Source organism: Scomber scombrus, chromosome 11 (genome assembly GCF_963691925.1).
Source record: "Scomber scombrus chromosome 11, fScoSco1.1, whole genome shotgun sequence".
NCBI lineage: Eukaryota > Metazoa > Chordata > Actinopteri > Scombriformes > Scombridae > Scomber > Scomber scombrus.
This window is the reverse complement of record NC_084980.1, coordinates 16,681,081-16,696,487: the sequence shown is the minus strand read 5'-3', so window position 1 is coordinate 16,696,487 and position 15,407 is coordinate 16,681,081. Positions and strand designations below refer to the sequence as shown.

Genomic DNA, 15,407 nt, shown 5'->3' with positions numbered 1-15,407 from the left:
TTATAAAACACTGACCATTGCTATCCTGAGTGAAGTAGTATCTAAAAGTAATAATTGTTCTTGGACAGTGCAGTGAGATAATAAGTATGCTAGAGATTCAGATGTTTAGCTACGCATTGCAGTGTGCAGATCATGGTGAAATATAGCTCTTTAACAAAATATATATTGCACATAGATATGACTCATACTGAGAAAGATCCTGAGTGGTGGTAGAACCTAAAATATACAAGCACGATAGTAATTGGTTTTCCAACTCATGCTTTGCCACTGTCCACAAAAAGTCTTGTCCTAAACACAGTTTTGTAACATTTACTTTCATTCACTGTCTCAAGTCTTAAATAAAATGTCAAATCCTGTCAATACTTCACATTGTGTTTTTTAAAAGGTGCATAAGGACCATTTTGCTATCACAATATAGTTCCTGGAATTAGTTGTAAATTATGTGTGACACATTTGCCATAGAACTGTATGCACGAGACAGCTCTTTTCTATGGGTTATGTCTGGTAATATTCTATATTGTTCTCATTGCTAACAAATCCTATGAAAAGACCAAAACCAATGAAAAGAAGCCCGATAAAGCTTCTTCCTTTGTACCACAGACCTTCATACTCTTAAAAACACATCAGTGAACCACACAGTTGCACTGGATGACATGTTTCTTCACAACTAGTATGAACACATACAACTTTTTTGAGTCAAACCCATATAAACTTTCCTGCTGCCCTAAATACCTGCTAGTGCATAAAATTCACAGCTAAAAATAAATAAATAGATACACAATTTACTCCTATTTGAGTATCTTTTGCAAACAAGTTTACTAAAGAAGCTAAAGTTTTAGTTAAAAAAAGAAAAGAAGAAAAGTAATTCATACCTTCAATAGTAGGGCTTCAGTTCAAGAGTGACAGGTTGTAGAAAGTATTGAGAAATGGTCTAAGTCATTGTTGGTTGTGTCTCTTCATGGGATTGGTTGAATATGAAACATATGCTGGCCTTGTCCTTTGTTGGGGGTAGCCTCACTACAAGGCGACCATACATGTAGAAGTAGAAGGGAGTTTGGTTATTAATAATGACTAATGATAAATAATTATTAGCAAGAAATTAAAGAATAATCAATTCTAATTATTCATCTGGGGCACCACTGGGAAAACCGGAAACAATAACCAAGCTTTCAAATTAGCCTCAATCAAGAATCAAATAGGAAAGGTGAAGGAGTGAACTTCTAGCTCTGACTATTTTGATCAGCCACTTATCACAATAACATATGCACAATGATCACAAAACGCTTCTCTTTAAATTTACAATTTATTAACAAATGATTAATTAACAAGTTAATCAATGAATAGTTATAAATTGTACTAATACTATCACTAATAGACAAACAACAACAGATGTGTATGGAAGACTGTACAAATAAACAGGGGTGTGTGTGTGTGTGTGTCACTAAAAATCAGGCCTTGATCTTTCCTCTAGGCCGCAGTTCATGCTTTGTCTTTCAGCAGACAAAGAAAAGCCATGTGCTCAGTCCACCATGGCATTAAGGCCCAAAACCTTTAATGTACGGATTAGTGATGAGAGTACATTTGGCTCTGTCAAACATGCCTTCAGTTTAGTTCAGTTTAGCCCTTAGGGTCAGAATCACTGGAACAACCAGAGGAAATGCATAACTTAAGTGGGAATGTGGAAATAGTGAAAGCCAATTGTGAAATCTAATGCATCATATTGACACATGCCAACAAGGGAGGAGCCCAGCAACAGTGAGTAAATCAAAATGCAACCAGTAATTAATCACAATCTCACAGATAGCATAAATCCTTTCTCAATGGATACCATGAGTGACATGATGACACTTGTTTGATATGATGCCTGGGTGCTGCAAGAAGAGACTCGAGCACAGATTACTGTTCTGAAAATCAGGGCAGGCTGTTGAACAACCATCTCAAGTTTAAAAATATGTTTAACTTCTGGCCACACCCCAGTCACGGCAGTCAAAGCAGGAATTTTCCATCTGACAGCTGATGGAAAACATCTGCTTTGACATGACCAAATTTGCACATTCTTATACTCTTCACAACAGACTGTTTGTATCTCATTTAGAAGTAAATGATGTCATTAATCCTTCAATCCTTGTGGAAAAATGACCAACAAAAACAAACAATAATTTGGGATCATGCTGTGTCTGAAAGTGAACCAAAACAAAACGTGTTTGTAAGAGCATTTTTTACAGCATTAAAAAAACATTAACTAATGAAACACTTTCAAAAAGCATAAACTAAACAATGTCCTTTTACAGTTAAGATACAGTAAATGGGGTAAGCCAAATGACACATTTTGAGAGTAAAGCCAATCTCTTATTCTGACACAAGCAAGGACAACTACCCGTATGAGACGTTAAAAAAAACAACTACAATTTGAAAGTTTATATAGCTGAGTCAGTGGTATCTGGAGAGCTGACTTGATACAAAACGTCAAACTCTCAAAGCCCACATTTGCATCAGCATTAGTGTAGGGCAGGGGATTTCTAATGAGCTGAGTGACAATATGATATTACAAGGATTAACTGAAATGAACTGAATCTTCCGTTTGTCCAGGGAGAGAATCATACTTGATTTATACTTCAATAATCATCTTGAAAACTAGTCCCTGCTTGCTGCAAAAAGATTCATTATAAACGTTTCTCCAGTTTAACAGAAACATATTTTCTTTCTTTGCCACAGGGCTACATACCTAAGTACAGTGAGATCACAAACTACCGTCTTTAATAAATGTCTATGTATCGGGGCAGCCTCTGTGACAAAGATTTACTCTCAAGTATTCACACGTTCATTCCAACAATAGTAATTTTCTTAATGCAGACATTAAATGCATCAAATTCTTCACATCCAGAAGAATCTACTGAAAAAAACTTGAAGTGGACATACAAGTTCTAAAGGTTTTCTTTACATACAACACAAATGAACTGTGCAATGTTAAATCATCACCTTACCCTTATCTGTTCACTGCATGACCAGTTTTCTGTCATCTGAGAGAGCGGTTGAACATGTTTATGACTTCTGTGCCTCTATCTTCTGCAGCAAATCTCATAACTCTGTGCTCATGAGCTTGTATTCTTGAAAGCAGAAAATGTGTGCCGAAGAGCATCTGTAAGTCTCAGTTCTGAGTAGGTAGTTAACTAGACTTTTTTCCCAGCCACATTTCATTTACAATGATTCTTTGGCTCTTTTTTGGACTTTGTTTACTTTACATAGGGCCCATATACACCTCTGTGTGGGAAACCCAATTTTCTAGTTTCTCTCTTTTGTTTAAGAGAAGCAGTTGTATCCAGTCCACACTGGCATACCACTGTCTACTTGAAAAAGCTGAGAGTGAAATCCTTTTGACATTTTAACCTCACTGAATGGAGCATGCTTTAACTGACAAAGAAATATGCTGTAAATCTGTGGGTCAAGAATGGACGTCATGTTTTTAACCTGGCAAACTCCACAGTCAGTGTGTGTTTGAAACAGTTTAAGTACTGTTTATGCATTTGACAGGGCTTCACACAAAAGCAAACTTTAAAATTAAATAAATTAAAATGCTATCACTCAAAACAAAACAAAAAAACAACCACTGAGCAGTAATTCATATCAATAATAATTTAAAATAATATATAAGATTAATACTTGTATGCAAATACTTTACAGAATTTACATACCAGGATGTAATTACTGTTTTATTCAAGTCTGTAATTTCATTTAAAATAGCAAAGTTTACATTGCATTACTTCCAGCCATAGAATTTTAAAACACCATAATATTGTTCTTTGGACAGAGGAATAATGTAGGAATAATTTGCACCTGATTTGCAGTGCAAACAAATTCATGGTTTATTTGAATGATGCCCTTCCTGATGCAAGCTAGAGGACTGAAACATTGCATTAGTAAAACACTCTTTTTAAATTGACACTATGGAGTTAGTCATTTAATCACTGATGACTCTACCCATCCCACACACGTTGTGACGCAAGTGTGCACAGTAATTGTATATTATGTTTTTCATGAAGTGAAGTGAGTGAACTTAAATCTGGAGTACATCTAATGAATCTCAACAGTGAAATAACTGTTGAGGTCAAATGCATCTTCAGGAAGGTGTTAAGCATTTGATTTCAGAGACACAACATTTAACAGTATTTGTACTGTAGTATAGCATGTTTCTAATGTATTAAATAGCAAAGTAGTGCAAAACTAGAAAAAGGACAATACAACAGCCTGCTTTTAATTATTTTTATTATGAGAGATGTAAAACTTGAAAAATAAAAACATTAGCATTATTATGTCTGCTACTTTTGCTTATACTCTACTGTTCTTAAGCAACACATTCTATATACATACAAAATAATAGAAACTAAAGCTCGCAGATGAGATGAAAAATACACACACATCAATAGCAAGAGCAGCAATATTGTCAGTAAGTCACTTTATCAAATATTCTCAGTGCTTGGCAAGCCGATCCTTGATTAATCTGCCCATTAACATACCCAAATCATGATATCTTTACACACACACACACACACACACACACACACACACACACACACACACACACACACACACACACACACACACACACTAACACACAATGAAAACAACATATTAAAAGTTCATGGGAATTATGGCACAATATACATTTTTAAAAAGTAGTGTCATAATGCTGTTATGCTGGCACCAAAGGTCTTTTGGAATTAGTACTGGATTTACATAGAAACACACACATATTCCATAGAAATAATAAGAGGAGTGCAACAGTAAAACACAGAATTTGTGTAGAATTCTCTTTGGTTTTATAGTTTGTAACGGCATCATTTACTGAATAGACAGTTCATTTACTTGGTGCCCTAAATAGTTTAAACACTCATTGATTCTTCTGCAATTTTTTCGGTGCTTTCAACGGTTATACAGTGCAAGTTTCCAAGGAAGCAGTGGCCACCCATACAGCAGTTCCTCATTAGTTACAGTTTATCTAAGTTCAACAATCTAAATGTCAGCAGGAGAGCTTCTGGCATGGCAAAAGTTAAAACATTACAAATTGAAACCCAAGCATTAATAGAAAAACACAACACTGCTATAAGTCAGTTTTCAGCGTTGAATTTTGTGTGCAAAGCCAAAATGGATAAAGGCAAAATGATACTAACTACAGAAACTTTGTTCTACTTCTGCTCTAGTCACTCTCAAAATGATAGTGTGCTTCTCAAGAGGGTTGATTTACAGTATAATTACAGTAATTTTCAATGGGAACTTGGATGAGGGACAATCAGGATTATTTGAACTCAGATCATTTCATGAGAAAACTGGTTCTGAAAATAATCCTATACAGTTGTGTCCTGTGTTGTTCTCATCAGGAAGAGCACTGGGTAGGCTTTGTGAATTTACTTTGCTTTTCCTGTGTTGAGAGTTTCGGTTAAATGTTGGTAATTTTAGTTTGGTGGGTAAATATACACTATAGGTCAGACTGGTCGTGCTTTGTTAACTTTGGCTGTTCCCACCCTGAAGCCATACTACTTTTGTACCTGAAATACATAATTTTCTTAGAGAGGGAAGTCACATTTCATATTTTGCCAAGGGTTCCCTCAACTGGGGAAGTCATGTAATGCCTTTTAAATTGGTTGTTTACTTCCAATTTGCACCAATACTGTAAAATATATACTTTCAACTAATTTTGACAAAGCCACATTCTGGCAGGTAGCTTTCAAAAAGTGAATGCACTTTCAGGTATCAATATATGTCAAAGTAATTTGACTAAATAGTATTAGTATGCCTTTTATGGCCATGATAGACATGTAGTCAATACTGTACCATTTAGTTTGAGTAGTTTTATTACTAGATGAGGACATACAGTATTACGCTTTTCATCAAGCAAACAAAACTATCCTTTTAGAAGTTAACAATTTAACAAACTATCAATTGTATGAACAAATATCTATGATTATACTGCTGAATATTTTAGTAAACTGAAATATACTTCAGTATATATCAACGCAAGTGTGAAATTTTATGCAAATGAGATGCTTTATGCTCTGGAACTAGATTCAATATTTCTCTCAGTGACTGAAACCTTCTTATGTTGCACAACTACTCTCTGGCTCCCTTGCAGACTGGGTGTGGCTGTCAGGACAAAGTCTTCATCTGACCCTGTAAAACCATGTAACCCCGGTGTAAAACTCTGAGTTTTCATTTGCATGCCTTGACCTTTGACCGCCAAGCCCTGCTCTGTAGATCCCTGCCCTGTTTGAACAAATGTCTGCACTAAGTGTGCACCTTGCCCTCCACCTGAAGACCCGTTCTCCACCACCAACATTTGTGTGGGCCTGGAGAGGGTTCCTAAAGAGAGGCCTTGTGCATCCTGCCTGGAGAGGGTTCCTAAAGACAGGCCTTGTGCATCCTGCCTGGAGAGGGTTCCTAATGAGAGTCCTTGTGCAGCCTGCCCTGTCACTCCACCCATTCCTACTTGCCTTTCTACAAGTACTGCACCCTGAGTACCTTGCAGGCCTCCAACTTGCATTAGGCCTTGACTTAGCCCGACCTGAGCTACTTGACTCACTGCCTGCTGGGCACCCCCTGCCACAAGCATTACTTGGGGATTGGAGTCAACTACATACATGGGGGTGGCAGCGTAGTACATAGCTGGCTGTTGTATGAGCAGTGTCTGACTGGGAATCACAACATTGTCCTGGACATGTACCTTGGGAACAGTGGCTAAACCATGGGTTCTCTCAGTGAGTTGCTGCTCTTGAAAAATGGTGGACGATCCAGACGCTACATTGGAGGTGTTGAGGGTGTTGAGGTTGACACGGTCCCTGTCCCTGATTGTTTCTGTGTGTGTATGGATGTGTGTGTGGGTGGAGGGCCTGATGGGAGACACTGGTCTGGGTGGAGACATAGAAACCTCTGCACCCACAGACTCCATCACAAAGGTAGATCCCTTACAAATTTCAGCCAGGGTTTTGAATTTAGGCCCAAGATCATTCAGGAACGCAAGGCCATCATCATTCTCAAGAAGGCTGCAGCAGCCAACAGAACCTGCCAGTGACTCCTGACCCTCATAGTCATATATCAGAAGACTATCCTTCTGCTGGGATTGCTGTGTAGCATGGTCCGATTTCTGCAAAAAACCCAAAACAGAATCATAATGTAATGTAATTATATATTATTGACTCGTCACTGAGCCATTATAAAAACAAACCCACCATTGAAATTCTGAGATTGAGTTAAAAAAAAAATTGGACTTGGATTACACTAGGGTTTTCAATAATATTTCAAGATACTCACACTTAAATAATACTCTCCCAGGAAGTGATCAGATAGAGCCATCCCATCAAAGGCCCCAGCTCTGTATTGGGAGTAGTGGTGTTCTTGTCCTGTCATCATCCCAGCATCCACGTTCATGTGCCCAGTGGAGTGCTTATATTGGTTGTACAGGTGCATGTTCTCAGCTGTCAAGGTGGAAGTGTTAAAGGCACCACCTAAGGCTGCTCCGCCTGCTGCCCCGCCTGCTGCTCCTCCAAATTCAGTCAGTCCTCCTAGGTACCCCTGTCCATTATAGGTGTTGATGTTCTGGGCATTCATTACTCCACAATCGACTTCAACTGGGACATGTAGGAGAGGAATTTCCTGTGAGAGAAGACACCGTCAGAGATGCAGCATTTTAAGGAAGTGAAACTTCGATTAACACATTTTCAAAACTAAAAGTATCTAAGTATAGTACAATGTACATTCATAACACAACACCAAAGGAAGTACCTTGTCTTCTCCCTGTCCTTCAGTGTGATATGAGATAAGCTGTTGTTTAGTATCAAATGGAATGGCCTTGAAGTTTCCCATAGCTGCTGCACCTCCACACAAGCAGAACATCAGCAGAAGAGGCACCACTGAAAAATACACACATTTCACACTCCTTCAGAAAGCATTCTTAAAAACAGTATAGTGGTCAGGTCAAATCAAGTCAATTCAATTCAATTCAATTCAATTAATGGATTATTCAACTAAGGGATATACCTCAAAAGGGCAAAGTACCAAATATGTGTGTAATGCATGCTAGAGCCAAGATATGCAGACATCCCAACTCTCCCGGAAGTTCCGGGAGTCTCCCGCATATTGATAGCGGCTCCCTGACGGCCGCAAGTGAGACACAATCTCCCGGAATCTGGAGTGAGCGAGCAGAGCGCGCACTAGAGAGTGTCTAGGATGTCTAGACTGGGATGTATGGATATGCCTCTTCAAAAAAATGCCTATGACACACCCTTTTTTTAACAATAAATCTCGCAGGCACGTTACAACATGTCTGGTAATCTTGCCGGCGAAAGGGGTTTTCGTATCAAAATAACCAATATAAAAAGGAGAAAAGAGAACAACCCTACTCACGTAGAAGCAGCAGCAGTCCCAGCAGCAATAGTAGAACACCTGCAGCTCCAAAACCTGCAGTCACTGTTCTACGAGACATACAAGTTTTGGTGTTTTCATCGCAAGTGCACACAGTTATGTCCATCATCTGAACAGCAGCGCATGACTTTCCCTGCTGATCTTTGACCTCCACTGCCACTTTGTATATGCCTGGCCACAGGTTGGCTTGATCTCGCAGAATGGCGGTGGTTTCTGAAGAAAGATAAGACCCAAATTATAAAAACTGCTGTACAGATTATTAAACTTTGTTTTGTTTGTCATACAAGGAAAAGCACAGATGAAGTGGATGACATTAATAATGGTTCAGTTCCTTTTAAGACTTGCAGCCTATTATAAAGTGTTTTCTAAGAAATTTGAAAAAAAATTTGACAAGTGAAATTATTTTCTTAGGAAAATGTCTTTTTGCTAGGCTAAACTGTTTGGTTGCTAGATGTAGCTTCACATTTACTGTAATACCAATCTTTCTATCTACCTTTTGTCAAAAAAACAAAGTACTGCATTTTCCAAATGTCAAATTATTTCTTTAACATAAACTTAAAAGAACATGTAGGGTGAATGACCATCAAACACTGATTCATCAGAAATCTGCCAAATGTTAATTGTCCTCCTCACACAATTTACCATTAAGATGCTCCACTGTCCATTTCCCTTTGCTGCTCCCTGGAATCACAGTAAACTCAAATGGTGCTGAATTAGGGAACTCATCTTCATCTATGGCTGTTGCGTAGATCACATTATGCTCAATGCACATGGTATGACTTGTAGCAGTCAGTTTCGGACAGTGATCATTAAAGTCCTCGACCTGAATGGCTATGGTCCCTGTGGCAGTTTTTGAGGGAGTATCTGAAAGCCAATCAAAACAGAGATTAATATTAAATAGTTGCACACTATATGTGTGCACTGGAGACAAATGGTCAAACAGGTATGTACAGATCTCACCATTGGTGATACATATTATTTTGGCATAATATGTTCCATTGACCAAGTACTTGGACTCTCTGTCAGGCAGTTTATTCAGTCTGATATCTGCTGTTTTCTCATCAATAATCAACCAGTTGTCATCATCACGGATTTTAGCATACCTGAAAGAATGAACAACCATGCATGTGAGGACAAAACAATAAGCCATTCATATAAAGTGCATCAATTCAGCGAGACAAAGGGACACATCTATACAGCTGCTATTAAGTTTGGAAAGGCAGATGTATAAATGGACGTTAGAAATGCGGCCATACCTAACATTGGTGGCGGTCTTTAACGTGTCACTGTCAATAGCAGCATAGGTGGCAATGACTTTGTTTAAGGAAACGGAAGTATGGTCCTCAGAGATGGACACCACTTTGACAGTTGGTTGGAAACGGGGGCCTTCCTTCTGATTGATCACATTGATTTTAATGGGGTAGGATTTTGAGATTGTGGCGCCTGTCATGCTTCCACTGCCAAAATTATATACTGCTTTGTTGGAAACAGCCACTTCCAAGTGGAGCTCCTTCATTTCCTCATAGTCCAGAGCCTGCAGATTTAAGGAGAAAGCATAGAACATGCAGTTCAAATTAGGTTTTGTAGCGGAACCAAATTCTTCATCTATAGTCCATCAAAATGAGACCGCACTCCTTTACCTTGTGAATCATGATAATTCCCTCGTTGGTCTTAGAATCAGTAGTGATGCTGAAATAGCCAGCCTCATTCCCACTAACTATTTCGAAGACTGCCAGCCAGTTGTCAGTGTGAATCAAATCCATGTCAACAGCTTTGATCCTCGTCACTTCCACATTGATAGTATTCTCCTCCACACTCCCCTCATACTGCAAAACACACACCAACAGATGCTTTAGAACTATGGTTACTGTCACACATGATTAAAGAAGCCAATTAAATAAGAATAGAACGTGTTGTTGTTGGTAAATGACACACATACCGATTCCTTTTCCAGGGTGGGAATATTGTCATTTATGTCCAGAATTTTTATCTCAATTTCTCCGGTTCCTTTGTTTCCTCCCACTTGTCCATTTAGGTCAGAGGCTTCTATAGTCAACTTATATGTATCTTTTGTCTTAAAAACACAGCAGAGATACAATTTACTGATTAACACATGGTAGTTTCAGATTCAAGAAAAAAAAGATAACTGACATAAATATGATTCAATATTAATATTTGGTTAAATATTGCAATAAAAATTACAAAATGACTGCGGCTCAACAAGCAGTAAGAACTAATGATGAAGAGGAAAACATGTTTACATAATGTGGTGATGCTTATCTCATCATCCACAATAAAATAACAACATAACTGTGATGAGAAAAAAATGTTTACAATAAATAGAATGTGTTGTAATTACTGTATATGACAAGAAATGCAATGGCTCAATATAGTGTCTCACCTCTCTATCAAGATTGTTCCGCTTAACTATGACTTCTCCGGTCTGGGAGTTGATGCTGAACATCCCACCTACATTACTCTTTTCCACAATGCGGTAGTAGATCATGGAGTGGGGCGTGTTCTCTTGATCCGCGTCAGTAGCTATCACTTTCATGACAACAGTACCTAGAAATCACCAAGGAGAATGAAATAATATATCTGCTGATAGTGGTTAAGTAAAAGTGAAAACCACACTGTAGATGTCTTACTGTAAAATACCTGCTGCACTAGATTCATTGACAGATCCAACTTGCTGCACTTTAATGATTGGTAGACAGTCATTCTCATCCATAACAGTAATTCTAAGGTCAATATCATTTTCTGCAGGGGTCCCGTTCTGGTATCTTGCCATACCTTTTAGCTACAAAAAGAGAGATATCAGAACTGCTTTTAACATTTCTTACTGTACAACTTGCAGATGTGGCTCTAAATGCTTTTTATTTGAAGAACATGATTTTTATGTGCTCTTACATGATAGAAGGGGATCGCCTCACGGTCCAAAATGGAGAAGATTTTCACAAAACCATTTTGATGGTTGACACCAAATACACCAGTAGGGGGCTGGTCAACACCAGGCCCTGTTAGTGAATAGATTATCTGTGTATAATTCTCTTTATCTGAACGAATCTGAAACACAAATACACAAACACAAAATGAATTAAATGTTAGAGTATTCAATAACAAAGGAAGATGTAGTAATTTGTTGTTTTTTTTAAATCACAAAGTAATATATTGTATTGCATTTCAAAAGAAGACCATTCAGACCACATAAATACAAGAAGGTGACATAGTATGTGAAGTAATCAAAAGTCATTTATTTTATACTTAATGTTTGCTCTGATTAAAACAAACACAAAGTCAAGCTGCAACAGATTGTAACTCACTTAAGCAGCCAACAATTACAGCATGTAAAACCTTTCAAAAAATACCTGGCTGAAATGTGAATCTAGATAAGCTTTAGAGCAAACACTGTATGTGTGAGTCCAAACATCTGACAAAAGCTCTATTCATTGTCTTGTACTGAGTATGAATTGACTCAGTATCAATATGGAAGTTTGCCACTGTCTGGAGAGACATTCTCATGCATTCTCAGTCTAGTATAGGTGCTTTAAAAACAAAGGTGGCCTCAGGGCAGTGGTGGAAGAAGTTTAAAAAAAAAAAATTATATACTTAAGTTACAGTACCATTAAAACAATGTAAAAAATATTTCATTACAAATAAGTCCTCATGAAAAGTACAACTTAAGTAAAAAGTACATAAGTATTAGCAGAAATATGTAGTTAAAGTATTGCATCAAAATTAGTGGTTTGGTCCCTCTGACTGACATGTTATTAAATATGACATCATTAGATGATAAATACTAAAGCATCAGTGAGTACGCAGCATGTGGCTGTTGTAGCTACGGGGGTGGAACTAGTTTGAACTACTTTCTAGTTCAGTCATCTAGTTTAGTCCAGTGATTCCCAGCCTAGGGGCAGGCTCCTAAAAAGGTTCCCTAGATAAATCTGAGGTTTTGAGATGATTAATGGGAGAGGAAAGAAGAAAAAATGAACTTCTAATACATAAATCTGTATTCAGTTTTTGGACTTTTACTCTAATTTTGGATTTTTGGTGAAATATTGGATCATTTGAACATTAATTGATTGCTTTTTGGAAGATGTCAAAAGCCAAAAAGTTGGAAACCACTGGTTTCATCTTAAACAATGTGTTGTATTTTAAAAGCTTGTTATATTATCCATTGTGTCAATAACTAAAGCTGTCAAATGAATGTAGTGGGGTAGAAAGTACAATATTTCTCCCCATAAATGTCGGGGAGATGCGTTATAAAGTAGCATCAAATGAAAATACTCAAGTAAAGTACAAGTACCTCAAAATTGTACTTGTGTGCAGTACTTGAGTACATTACTTAATTACTTTCCACCATTAACTGAGGATTTAACCATTTTACTCATTTTACAATGATGTAATTATTTTAAGGAATGAACTGTTGCTATCCCAAATTAAATATCTGCATGACTGACTATATGTTTAGCTTAGTTTAGTTTAAAATAATTTTGCTCTATTCAGTTTTAATAGAACTTTTTAGAAAACAAATTGGAACAAAAACTACACACTCTAGCAATACTCTCCAAGCCGGTGTAATCGCGGTTCTCCTTAAGCTGTCTGGGAGCAATGATCCATTCTCTCTTCTGTCTCTGTAACACTGGCCCATTTCCTTTTGCCCCCACAGAAACAAGCTGCAGGTAAAGAAAGAGACGGGAAAAAGACAGTCATTGTTAACATTTAATAATCACAAAATTGTATGGTATTGGCATCTCTGACTAACACTCAAATGGCATTGGTTTACTCATAAAGTCTATATTTATGATCAAGTTAAGACTAGTTGGGAATTTCTTGGAGTTGTGTGTGTTCATAAATTTCAAACTTCCATTGCAAAACCAAACTCTGCTCTCAAAACCATGATACCTTACACCTAAACCAAACACAAAAGCCAGAAAATACACAAACACTACAAAACAGTCATTACCTACTGGTAAGATCATAACATTATTAGAAAAACCTGTTCCTGCAATGACTGATGGCATTTATGGTTTCCCCCTATTTTTACACCACATACTGTGGTAAATTAAACTAAAACAGAGTGAGAAAGTGAATGTATTGTAAACATATGCAACTGATAAAGAACACAGAATACAGTCATTTCCATATATTTGCAATTATGAAACAATGAAAAAAGTTTGTACATAAAGAAAGAAATCCCATTTATTCTACCTCAGGTATTGATGAGCTGACCTATACTCTTTGATCCATCTGTCTTGAGGTCCTGATTAGTGTGTTAACAATTTGATTCTTCATGTTTCCACCTGTAGAATTGTGTGTCAACTGGGTTTCAGTTGTGATGACTTGTCTTAATAATATGGAATGAAGAATAGTCTTTGTAGTTTTGAGAAATGCGTCTGTTTTTTGGTAGATGATGTCATGGTTTGAGATGTTAAGTTAATTGACCCAGTCATAGTGTGTAAGTGATCAAGAAAAACTGTAAAAGGAGGATTATTCAATACTGTTCTCTGTACTGTTGCCATCCTCCCTGTTAGGTGTGTGTGTGTGGGGGGGGGGGGGGGGAATCAATAATCAGTTGGCCTATATAACATACTTAATACAACTTAAAAACCGTCATTACTTAAAACTCTACATCTCAGTAGCCTTAAAGCCTTAAACAGTTTTTTTCTGGTGACATCAACATGTGTTAATGACATCCACACGATAGTTAGACTTGATCAAAAACTATGAACTCCTAAGGTTTTTTTGTTTTTTTTAACAGATTTAGTATCAAGGAAGGAAAAACCTGCAATATAGAGCCGATTCATGACCTTCAAACCCAATATGCGAGTGTAGTGTAAACATGGCGATTGCGCATTTACTTTTTCTTTCGTATCTTTTGCTACGTTTACTCGATCGTTTAACTTTTCCTAACATCCGTGTAAAACACCAGAGAAGAGCCACACCTGTTTAAAGACCCGTTGGTCTACCGAGAAACCCCCCACCAACACACATTGGATTGTTTACTTACCTCTAAGTTGAACGCAAACAGGATAAAAAGACTGCATTTCAGCAGTGGAGCCATCTTCTTGTATACTCGTTAATCCTGTTGCTGAAGTGAATTCGCGACTCTGTCTGAGTGTATTGTTGGCTTCGTACAAACTTTGACCCTTTCCAGGGGAGGAAGAACTTTTACTGCAACATAGGCGGTTCCTATCTGGGATTGCTCACAAGCTGCTCCTGATAACAGGCGGAGAGGGAGGAGGTGACTGTGTCTAGTGGAAGCATAGTTGTAATATTTGTGTGCAACCTATTGTCTTTGGAAGAGAGAGGAGGGGGGAAAGGCTGGACTTAGAGGAAACCAGTCCAGGATGAGATAAACCAAGTGCTAAACCAAACCAAATGTAAATGAATCTGGAGTGAAAGTGTCTGAAATAAATGTCTGTGTTTGAGAACATTGCTTGATAATAAGGTTAGATGGCCAGGTTTATCTGCAGTAATTTATAATTGCAATTTATTTACTATTTATCTAATATTATTTTGATATCCAGTTAAAAAGAAAACATATTGGACTCTCTTTAGACCAATGCTTTATCACTCATCTGTAAAACATTACATGTGCCTGTGAAATTCTCCAGAAGCACACCTCTGTTTATGGGTTCTCCACTCATACTGAGCTGCACACTGGATTTTGTGTGTGTGTGTGTGTGTGTGTGTGTGTGTGTGTGTGTGTGTGTGTGTGTGTGTGTGTGTGTGTGTCGTGAGGGCGGGGGGGGTGTTTGTTTTACAGAGAGAAAGATAAAAAAAAGAGATACAACAAAGGTGGACATTGGCTCAGAGTTTGCGTTGCTAAGATACAAATAACTTGTAGTCCTCATGGTCAAAGGTGTGTGTGAGAGAGGGAATACAGTATCAGCTTTATCTTGCCTGATTACAGCATTAGTTTGTTCAAAGGAATTATGGCATATTCCTCTGATAATATATATAACAATATATCACTGGAATACAGAACCCCC

At 37.6% G+C, this 15,407-nt stretch overlaps 1 protein-coding gene across 2 annotated transcripts; it reads right to left on the bottom strand.

The window, feature by feature from the left end:
• Positions 1 to 4,246: 4,246 nt before the first annotated feature.
• On the bottom strand, positions 4,247 to 14,549 carry LOC133990653 (desmoglein-2-like protein). 2 transcript variants are annotated; one of them, XM_062429037.1, is made up of 15 exons: positions 14,423 to 14,549; positions 12,966 to 13,088; positions 11,323 to 11,478; positions 11,071 to 11,212; positions 10,814 to 10,977; positions 10,352 to 10,486; positions 10,053 to 10,238; positions 9,669 to 9,946; positions 9,373 to 9,515; positions 9,055 to 9,276; positions 8,395 to 8,625; positions 7,774 to 7,901; positions 7,303 to 7,644; positions 4,559 to 7,135; positions 4,247 to 4,528 (listed from the first exon to the last, which is right to left on the bottom strand). In XM_062429037.1, exons 1-14 carry the CDS (start codon positions 14,474 to 14,476, stop codon positions 6,044 to 6,046), a joined length of 3,396 nt encoding a protein of 1,131 aa, XP_062285021.1. In that variant the 5' UTR covers positions 14,477 to 14,549; the 3' UTR covers positions 4,247 to 4,528; positions 4,559 to 6,043. The 2 variants fall into 2 exon arrangements, with proteins under 2 accessions (XP_062285021.1, XP_062285022.1); XM_062429038.1 differs by having other exon boundaries at positions 4,565 to 7,135.
• Between the last annotated feature and the right edge of the window lie 858 nt (positions 14,550 to 15,407).